The sequence below is a fragment of the Salmo salar genome, chromosome 25 (assembly GCF_965601325.2).
Source record: "Salmo salar chromosome 25, fSalSal1, whole genome shotgun sequence".
Taxonomy (NCBI): Eukaryota; Metazoa; Chordata; class Actinopteri; order Salmoniformes; family Salmonidae; genus Salmo; species Salmo salar.
Window position 1 is genome coordinate 49,515,197 of NC_138315.1, and position 11,313 is coordinate 49,526,509.

The 11,313-nt window shown below is 38.9% G+C and overlaps 1 protein-coding gene across 1 annotated transcript; it reads right to left on the reverse strand.

The window, feature by feature from the left end:
- Positions 1–5,279: 5,279 nt before the first annotated feature.
- LOC145864084 (granzyme-like protein 1) lies at positions 5,280–10,292 on the reverse strand. The gene is made up of 5 exons (XM_082969199.1): positions 10,171–10,292; positions 9,223–9,373; positions 7,485–7,632; positions 6,993–7,253; positions 5,280–6,825 (listed from the first exon to the last, which is right to left on the reverse strand). Exons 1-5 carry the CDS (start codon positions 10,214–10,216, stop codon positions 6,664–6,666), a joined length of 768 nt encoding a protein of 255 aa, XP_082825325.1. The 5' UTR covers positions 10,217–10,292; the 3' UTR covers positions 5,280–6,663.
- Positions 10,293–11,313: the final 1,021 nt, after the last annotated feature.

The window sequence follows — 11,313 nt, forward strand, 5'->3', positions numbered from 1 at the left end:
TACATGTAGTCTACCTCCTTTCCAATTCCCACCTTCCTCATTCCACAGTAGAACCCTGAGGGTGAAGGGCTGGCCCAGACGTTTGAGACGGTGGATGTAGTTGGTTTGAGGTTGTGGTACCTGCAGGTCCAACAACAGGACAGGACATTGTTGTGTCTTTGGCTATGCCGGATTAAGTGATATGACATGCTATTCTATAAAATCCTTTCTCTGTAATTAATATTACCTGATTAAGCTAATCATGTAAATGTAATTAACTAGAAAGTCGGGACACCACGGAAGAGTGTTTATAGAGCCGTTATCTTCTGAATAAACTCTTAAAAACTTTAATATTTTACATCGATAGCCGTCAATATTAATCCTCATTTTATTTTCAGTCTCATAATGAAAGTCAATTCTTGGTTATCTTCACGAACCCTGGCTAACAAGTTGAATCAGCAATACAAAATTGGGTTTAATTATTTATTTACTAAATACCTAACTAATCACACAGAATTATATATACACAAAATACAAATGATGTCATGCAGAAAACGACCCTGGTGGACGGAGCCGACACGGCGGCTTGTTGCACAAAGAAAGGGGGTTGGGCTTGAATGAAAGAGCGGGAAGACTGAGGAACACAGAAACAGCTATGCTATCGTAAATACAGAATCTTATGCTTTCTAAATTACCGCCCATTTGGAAAAGGAAAATGCAATAAATATTTACTCTGAGCTGCGCTTCGGTAGATTGGTCGTAGATGCTGGCCGGGTTGGCCAACAGATCTTCCTGTCCTCGGAAGAATGTCAATGGTGTTAAAGTGGATACGTTGTAGTATCTTCGTCTGTGGTAGACTGGATCCATCGTCCGTCCTTTCCTAGCCCACGTCTACAGCGGCCGCTGCTAACTCAACGGCTAGGAAGTATCACTTCTGTAGTGAATAAGTTCAAAGTTCATACCATTCACAACCAAAGCTCACGCCGAGGTTGGCTTAGTTCTGTACTTGACATGTGTGTCCTTGTAACGCAGAGGCTGCAGACCTCAGGTAGTGGAACTCCTGGAGAACATTGGTCATTGTCTTATATAGTGGCGAGGGGAGGAGGGTGTGTTTCATCGTTTATAACCCCTGTCTCTTTACAGGGGCGGGCCACTAATCAAGCAGGGCACTTTCCTTATGAAAACCCAATTCTCTCAATTGGAAGCTAAAATTACATTTAATCTCCTAACAAACAATTTCAATATCAAACATTTCAATTGCATAACAATTCCATGTGACTCTGATAACTAGAGGGTGTATACTTTCCCAGGTACAGTTTATGTCGTCCTGTCATCAGTCATAATGTCTCAGATGACAACTGAACTGACATCAATACTCATTAAGTTCCAAAGCATATTTCCAACTGGTTTTATTACCAAAATATGGTTCCTTTTCCCCATTTGTTTGATGTTCCCAGACTCTATATTTAACAAAGGCTATTCAACAGTCCTTCAGTAGGGTAGAAAGAGAGGGGAAGGGAGAAAGGTATTTATGGGGGGGTCATAAACCTTACCCACAGGCCAACGTCATGACAACATGAAAACACCAAAACCCACAGACACACAGAGGAGAGCTGAGAGAAGGTGAGAAACATTTACATTACATTTACATTTAAGTCATTTAGCAGACGCTCTTATCCAGAGCGACTTACAAATTGGTGCATTCACCTTATAATATCCAGTGGAACAACCACTTTACAATAGTGCATCTAAATCTTTTAAGGGGGGGTTAGAAGGATTACTTTATCCTATCCCAGGTATTCCTTAAAGAGGTGGGGTTTCAGGTGTCTCCGGAAGGTGGTGATTGACTCCGCTGTCCTGGCGTCGTGAGGGAGCTTGTTCCACCATTGGGGTGCCAGAGCAGCGAACAGTTTTGACTGGGCTGAGCGGGAACTGTGCTTCCTCAGAGGTAGGGAGGCGAGCAGGCCAGAGGTGGATGAACACCATGCAAGACCTGCAAAAGTCACTGTAAAGTTGTTTCCGGAGAATGTATTGCCTAGCAACAGAGACCATGTGGAGCTGGGTGGGTTTTAGGGTCCTGTGTAACGGCCGTCGTCAGAAAGAGACCAAGGTGCAGCGGAGGATGTGTTCATCATAAAGGATTTAATGAATCGCATGAACACTACAAAATAAACAAAAACGACCAGCAACAGTTCTGTCCGGTTACACACTAAACAGAAAACAATCACCCACAAACCCCAAAGGAAAAACAGGCTGCCTATGTATGACTCCCAATCAGCAACAATGAACTACAGCTGTTCCTGATTGAGAGCCACACACGGCCAACCAAAGAAACAAACCAACATAGAAAAATAAACATAGAACGCCCACCCATGGCCTAACCAAAATAGAGAACTAAAAACCCCTCTCTATGGCCAGGGCGTTACATCCTGTCTATTTCTGAGACGGTGTTGGTTCACAGAACAACAACAGGAAAAGCACAGAGGTGGTTGGTGGTTTCTCAATAACTAGGTGAGAGCTAGACATATATGACAGGTTTCAGTGGAACAGAAGAGGACACGCCACACAATCTTACACACACACACAGGGTCAAAAGTCCATACTGTCATCTATGGTCATTTTGCTGTATTTCAGTCTGCATTTTAAATAGATTGAATTTTGTGTCACTGGCCTACACACAATACCCCATGATGTCAAAGTGGAATTTTGTTTGTTGAACATTTTAGTAATGAATAAAATAGTGAAGCTGATATGTCTTGAATCAATGAGTATTCAACCCCTTTGTTAAGGCAAGCCTAAATAAGTTCAGCACACACAAAATCCAAGAGGAAAACCTGGTTCAGTCTGCTTTCCAACACACTGGGAGATGAATTCACCTTTCACCTGAACAATAACCTAAAACACAATTCCAAATCTATACGGGAGTTGCTGAACAAGAAGACAGAGTTAACGTTTTTTCTTAAATCAGCTTGAAAATCTATTGCAAGACTTGCGAATGGCTGTCTTTCAATGATCACCAATCAACTTGACAGAGTTTGAAGAATGTTTTTAAGAATAATGGACAAATATTGTAACAGCATAATGAAGTATACCCCTGGATTTACAGCATAATGAAGTCTACCCCTGGATTTACAGCATAATGAAGTCTACCCCTGAATTTACAGAATAATGAAGTCTACCCCTGGATTTACAGCATAATGAAGTCTACCCCTGAATTTACAGAATAATGAAGTATCCCCTGGATTTACAGCATAATGAAGTCTACCCCTGGATTTACAGCATAATGAAGTCTACCCCTGGATTTACAGCATAATGAAGTATACCCCTGGATTTACAGCATAATGAAGTATCCCCTGGATTTACAGCATAATGAAGTCTACCCCTGGATTTACAGCATAATGAAGTCTACCCCTGGATTTACAGCATAATGAAGTCTACCCCTGAATTTACAGAATAATGAAGTATCCCCTGGATTTACAGCATAATGAAGTCTACCCCTGGATTGACAGCATAATGAAGTCTACCCCTGGATTTACAGCATAATGAAGTCTACCCCTGGATTTACAGCATAATGAAGTATCCCCTGGATTTACAGCATAATGAAGTCTACCCCTGGATTTACAGCATAATGAAGTATACCCCTGGATTTACAGCATAATGAAGTATACCCCCGTGTTAACATGCTTATGAAGTATACCCCCGTGTTAACATGCTTATGAAGTATACCCCTGGATGTACAGTATAATTATGTATACATCTGGATTTACAATCTAATGAAGTCTACAGTACACCACTGGATTTACTGTATAATGAAGTCTACAGTATACCCCTGGATTTACAGTATATTGAAGCACTTTATTACCCTGGATTTACAGTCTAATGACGCACCCACCGTCTCAAACTGCTGGACGCAGTCTACCCCTGGATTTACAGTCTAATGATGTATACCCCTGGAAATACAGTCTAATGAAGTCTACCTCTGGATTTAAAATCTAATGAAGTATACCCCTGGATTTACAGTCTAATGATGTATACCCCTGGAAATACAGTCTAATGAAGTCTACCTCTGGATTTACAGTCTAATGAAGTCCACCCCCTGGATTTTGAATTTATTGGTACAGCTGTCCTACCTTATTGTCAGATCACATCACTTCAGAAGATAAATCTTTTCACGCTTAATTTTATGGATTAGTAGACTAAACAATTTCTGCAAGAGACCCTGCATTCTGTTACATTTTCCCAGACTAAATAAGTGGTATGCTTTGGGAAATGATCTGGATGTTTGTGACATTTAATTCATAATTGTATAGGGGTAAATGAAAGGATGGATGCACACAATGACTAAGCATTGACAATATTTTAAAATCACGAGTTAACAAATACAAATATTTTCTAATAATATTATTCTAAAGTACATGAATGTATTTTTACAAATATTATATCGGTTCAACATGTAAAATATTAACCAATGTGTGACAAAGATTTGGCTTTAGAAAACGTTACATTTCATAGTAGTAAAAGCAGTAATTGATTAAAAAAAAAACTGAGAATGTGGTACATGCCATTACCGTACAGCTACACCAATCAAAACTGAAAGAAAAAAAATATATACAATATGCAATGTGCCTTATTAAGCAGACATGTACAGGTAATTACCAACATAAAGTGTCTTAACCTCTTGGGGCTAGGTGGGACGCTAGCGTGCCACCTGTGGTGCACTCCATCAACAGCAGGTGCATTTCAAGAGCGGCAAATTTGAATCCAAATAAATGTCAAAATTCAAATTTTTCAAAAATACAACTATGTTACACCATTTGAAAGATAAACATCTCCTTAATCTAACCACGTTTTACGATTTCAAAAAGGTTTTACGGCGAAAGCATAAATTTAGAGTATGTTAGGACAGTACATTTACAAGAGTTGTGTGTAATGTTTCGTCAAGTCAAAGACAGGGTCACCAAAACCATAAAACCAGCTAAAATGATACACTAACCTTTTACAATCTCCATCAGATGACACTCCTAGGACATTATGTTAGACAATGCATGCATTTTTAGTTCTATCAAGTTCATATTTATATACAAAAACAGCGTTTTACTATGGCATTGATGTTGAGGAAATCGTTTCCCTCCAATAACCGGCAGTCAAGTCAGCGTCAGAAATTAAATAATTAAAATTAGAAAACATTGTTAAAATATTATATTGTCATTTAAAGAATTATAGATTTACATCTTTTGAACGCAATCAACTTGCCAGATTTAAAAATAACCTTACTGGGAAATCACACTTTGCAATAATCTGAGCACTGTGCCCAGAAAAATACGCGTTGCGATACAGACTAGACGTCATGTTGGGGAGATCTAAAATCGAAAATACTATGTAAATAATCCATTACCTTTGATTCTCTTCATCAGATGTCACTTCCAGGTATCACAGGTCCATAACGAATGTAGTTTTGTTCAAAAAAGCTCATCATTTATGTCCAAAAATCTCCGTCTCGTTAGCACATGATGTAAGCCAGCCGGACTTCTCGTCGTGAACGAGGGGAAAAAATATATTTCCGTTCGTTCAAACATGTCAAACGTTGTATAGCATAAATCATTAGGGCCTTTTTTAACCAGAACATGAATAATATTCAAGGTGGACGAATGCATAGCCTTTTATAACGTATTGGAACGAGGGTACCCAACATGAAGTAGCGCGCCAGGTGTCTAATGGGACATCACCGTTCCATGGCTCTTGTTCGGTCAGATCTCCCTCCAGAAGACTCAAAACACTTTGTAAAGGCTGGTGACATCTAGTGGAAGCAATAGGAAGTGCCAAAATATTCCTAAACCCCTGTGTTTTTCAATGGGATAGCTTTGAAGTCAATACAACACATCAGGTATCCACTTCCTGTCAGAAAATGTCTCAGGGTTTTGCCTGCCAAATGAGTTCTGTTATACTCACAGACACCATTCAAACAGTTTTGGAAACTTTAGAGTGTTTTCTATCCATATATAATAAGTATATGCATATTCTAGTTACTGGGTAGGATTAGTAACCAGATTAAATCGGGTACATTTTTTTTATCCAGACGTGCAAATGCTGCCCCCTAGACCCAACAGGTTAATAGGGCGTTGGGCACCACGGGCCAGAACAACTTCAATGAACCTTGGTATAGATTCTACAAGTGTCTGGAACTCTATTGGAGGGATGTGACACCATTCTTCCATGAGATATTCCAACGTTTGGTGTTTTGTTGATGGTGGTGGAAAACAATTGTCTCAAGCGCCGCTCCACAATCTCCCGTAAAGTGTTAAATTGGGTTGAGATCTGGTGTCTGAGACGGCCATGACATATGGTTTACATCGTTTTTCATATCTCATCAAACCATTCAGTGACCACTCGTGCCCTGTGGATGGCGGCATTGTCATCCTATGTAGGATTAGCCATGGTAGCCGAAATAATGGCCTGCCCAGCATTTTTCTATTTATGACCTTAATCATGATGCTAATTGCTTAATCAACTCAGGAACCACACCTGTGTGGAAGCGTATGTTTCAAAATCATTTGTATCCCTCATTTACTCGTGTTTCCACTATTTTGACAGTTACCTGTATATTCGTACACAACATGTTATGCATTTATGATATCTATTTATGCATGCATTATTTTTTTTAAATATATATATATTTTTTTAAAGCTATCCATTAATCACCTCTTCAATCCAGGACTTAAAGAAGGAAATGTTTATGTACACACGGGGGAATTTACGATCATCACATTTCAGTGGATTACGAAAAGAAGCAACAATACCCTGTGCCACGTTCTTGTTCTTGCAAATAACAGGTCCACCTGAATCTCCCTGGGAAAAGGCACATGAAAACAAACATTTGTAAGTAAGTAGTGTATTGTACATACTGCTGGAACAGGAAAAGGAGATCTCATCTTTTTCCAACTAACACCGCTATCATTCCGTGTTGTTTCAAACTGTACTTGTCAAATTATTTGATTCAAATGTTTGTTATTTACCTGACAAAAGCCTTTCTGTCCATCATCAGTGCATATCATTTGGCTACTTATAAAGTCATCTTTCCACTTATTTACGCATTCAAAGTTGAACTGCATCGTGACTTCAACTTCCATCAAAACATCTGCAGCACCAGATGTTTTATCTGGTTTAGTCTTGCCCCAGCCAGAGACAGAGCACTTGGTTCTGGCTGGGATATGTTTAACTTTATCGGGTAGTCCAATGACCTTCACATACTCGTTCAGAAATGCATTGGTATGTAACTGTAAAAGAAAAACATTCTATGAATTAAAGGTACATGTAAATATAATATCTATAAGCATCACTTGACCAGCTAAGGTGGAACAAAGAGCCAAAAGTGGCTCACTAGACAGATATTAATGTTGTTGATGTCTGTAAGCAGGACATTGTCTATGATAAAGTTATATTAGTGAGTTTACTGTCCTAACAAAAAAACATTAACAATAGAGAAATGAAATATGTCTGAGACATACCTTCAGTAGCATGATGTCGTAACTTAACTGAGTTATATTCTCATGTAAGGGATGCCGATGGTAATGTGACACTTTCCTCTCTTGCCGACTCTTCTTCTCTTCTTTGGTTAGGTTGTGAGCTCCAAGGACCACCGTTAAAGGATAAGTACTAAAAAAAAAATAAAAAAAAAAAGAGTCACATTAACTTCTCTGGGCTAGGTGGGATGCTAGCGTCCCACCTGCGGGAGACACTATCCAAGAGCCAGTGAAATAGCATGGTGCGAAATACAAAACAGCAAAAATCTCATAATTTCATTTTCTCAAACAATCAACTATTTTACACCATTTTAAAGATAAACTTCTCGTTAATCTAACCACATTGTCCGATTTCAAAAAGGCTTTACGGCGAAAGCTTAAAATTAGATTATGTTAGGACATAAACTTCACAAGAAAAACCACACAGCCATTTTCCAAGCAAGGACATGCATCACAAAACCAAAGATACAGCTCAAATATTCACTAACCTTTGATGATCTTCATCAGATGGCACTCATAGGACTTCATGTTACACAATACATGTATGTTTTGCTCGATAAAATTCATATTTATAGCTAAAAACCCCATTTTACATTGGCGCGTGATGTTCAGAAAATGTATTCCCACCAAACCTCCGGTGAATGAGCACATCAATTTACAAAAATACTCATCATAAACATTGATCAAATTTACAACAGTTATTGAAAGAATTATAGATATACTTCTCCTTAATGCAACCGCTAAGTCAGATTTTGAAATATCTTTACGGAGAAAGCACATTTTTCAATATTCTGAGTACCTAGCTCAGCCATCAAAGCAAGCTATACAGATACCCGCCAAGTTCTGGGGTCAACTAAACTCAGAATTAGTATTATAAATATTCTCTTACCTTTGCTGATCTTCGTCAGAATGCACTCCTAGGACTCCTACTTCCACAAGAAATGTTCTTTTTGTTCGAAATACTCCATATTTATGACCAAATACCTCTGTTTTGTTCGTGCGTTCAGATCACTATCCAAAGGCATAATGCGCGAGCGTAAATCCAGACACGAAAAGTCAAATAGTTCCATTACCGTTCGTAGAAACATGTCAAACGTTGCTTACAATCAATCCTTAGGGTCTTTTTTAACATAAAACGTCGATAATATTCCAACCGGACAATAGCGTATTCATTACAGATGAAAAAGAAGGAGCGGCGGGCCAAATGTGCCTGCGCAGTAAACAACTCACTGGTCCCAGGCAGTCCACTCATTGACTGAGCTCCTATTTTCTCCCCAGTAACAGGAGAAGGATGAAACAACTTTCTAAAGACTGTTGACAGCCAATGGAAGCCTTAGGAAGTGCAACGTGACCCCACAGACACTGTAGTTTCGATAGGGATTCAAAAGAAGAACTACAATTCTCAGATTTCCCACTTCCTGGTTGGATTTTTCTCAGGTTTTTGCCTGCCATATGAGTTCTGTTATACTCACAGACATCATTCAAACAGTTTTAGAAACTTCAGAGTGTTTTCTATCCAAATATACTAATAATATGCTAATATTTGACTCTGGGCCCGAGTATTAGGCAGTTTACTCTGGGCACGCTTTTCATCCGAAAATGAAAATACTGCCCCCTATACCTTAAAAAACTAAACAACAAGATAGTCAACATTGAGTTATTACTCAAACATGCCCCTCAAGAGACATGTAACATGATGCATTTGTATTCATTCCTGACTCACCCTTTCAAGCAGTGTGCTGAAGTCAGGACAAAGTCCTCCCGGATGAGCATTCCTCCACAAACATGGTGTCCTCTGTGTTGCAGAGAGACCATATAGGGCCTAGAGTGGGGCTTAGCTATCTTACCACCCACAATGCCACTCTCAGAGGCTCCTTGGAAGGAGGGGGAAAAGGGATATCATGTTAACTATGTCTTCTGGGACATACAAGGAGCAAAAAAACAACATAATTTGTGTTCAATTAGGTTAACAATTAGCTACCTTCTTTACTGTCTATTACCTAGTGATTATTTATAGAGAATAATCTGCTATACCTTCTTTACTGTCTATTACCAAGTGATTATTTATAGAGAATAATCTGCTATACCTTCTTTACTGTCTGCAACCTAGTGATTATTTATAGAGAATAATCTGCTATACCTTCTTTACTGTCTATTACCTAGTGATTATTTATAGAGAATAATCTGCTATACCTTCTTTACTGTCTGCTATCAAGTGATTATTTATAGAGAATAATCTGCTATACCTTCTTTACTGTCTATTACCTAGTGATTATTTATAGAGAATAATCTGCTATAGCTTCTTTACTGTCTATTACCTAGTGATTATTTATAGAGAATAATCTGCTGTACCTTCTTTACTGTCTGCTACCTAGTGATTATTTATAGAGAATAATCTGCTATACCGTCCCACTGTAGCTCAGTTGGTAGAGCATGGCGCTTGCAACACCAGGGTTGTGGGTTCGATTTCCATGGGGGGCCAGTATTTAAAAAAATGTAATAAAATGTTTGCACTCTACTGTAAATCGCTCTGGATAAGAGCGTCTACTAAAATGTAATGTAAATGTTTACTGTCTGCTACCAAGTGATTATTTATAGAGAATAATCAGCTGTACCTTCTTTACCAGCTGGTTCTTCGTAGATATATAATGTATAGAATAGATCAACTCACCAGTAGAGGAAAGGAGTTGGAGGAGGATGAGGAGGTACAGGTACATGGTGGTGGACTGGCAGAGATCTAGATGATTAGAGTCTGCAGGTTTCTCCTCTTTATACAAACCACATTTACAACCCCCCACCCTCCTTTCCCCCTCCATACCCCCACATGCACTTATACATACTGAAAGTGAAAGCTGAGGTAAGGTGAGATGGAGTGGAAATATCACACATTTTTAAGTTGGTTGTAAGTGGCCTCAGATGATTCATACCAAAAAGCACCTTTTATAACAAAGTACACCATCCGTATGTCTCTTTAGAATGTCATTCATGTCATTCATGTCCCTAACCTGTCAGGACCTCAACAGGAACAAGAACATTAGAAATGCTTCTCTTACTTTACAATTCAACCGATAACCTTGCTTACTACTTCACTGAGCACTTTGATATGAAAGAAGTTTTGACACAAATGTAACGTCTAACATGCGCCGAAATGGTTTGTAGTGTCATGACTGTCCTGATCAGGTCAGGTTAAAGGAGACCACAACCCTACAGATTATCTCTCAACCCCCAACAGAGGAGGAGAGATCTAGGGGTCTGAAGACGTGGGGGTTTTATGACCCCTCACGCCCATGATAAATCTTAGGCCACAGACAAAATTCCTTTGTCCTCTCACTATGGAAAACCAGCCTCAGAACATTAAACATGCAATAAAGGGACTTTGGAACAATGGTTTCCGTCAACCACAATGGTGTTCATGACGATAGATGGAATATGAAAATGTATGTAATTTTTGTGTTGTTATTAAAGGTTAATAGATGATGTTATTACGAAAACATTGTAACTTTAAGAGTTTTCCCAGTATATGCCTGATGTTTATACATTGTACGTTGAGTGGAAAATGTCCAAATCAAAGAGAATGTTTTGGTAAAGATGAAATGTGAAGTTAGTTGTCTAAAATTGGATTTGAGTAAAATCTAGACCTTGCCTCTTAACTTGGTACGCCCAGAGAATTGCCCTAAAGGCGGTAACGCCCACTTCTGACCCGAGGGTATAAGAAATGGGGGTTAAGAATGAATGAAGTGACCCAAGCTACAAGGAGGTCTAAAAAGTCAACAAACCCCAAAACGCAACACAAGGTTGAAGAAAAATAAATATT

Excerpts from the sequence above, each read along its gene's own strand:
- LOC145864084 (XM_082969199.1), bottom strand. The coding sequence starts at position 10,216 with ATGTACCTGTACCTCCTCATCCTCCTCCAACTCCTTTCCTCTACTG. Across the intron at positions 7,254-7,484 it reads ACGACATCATGCTACTGAAG|TTACATACCAATGCATTTCT; the intron begins GTATGTCTCAGA and ends TTTCTTTTACAG. Across the intron at positions 6,826-6,992 it reads GACAGAAAGGCTTTTGTCAG|GGAGATTCAGGTGGACCTGT; the intron begins GTAAATAACAAA and ends GCCTTTTCCCAG.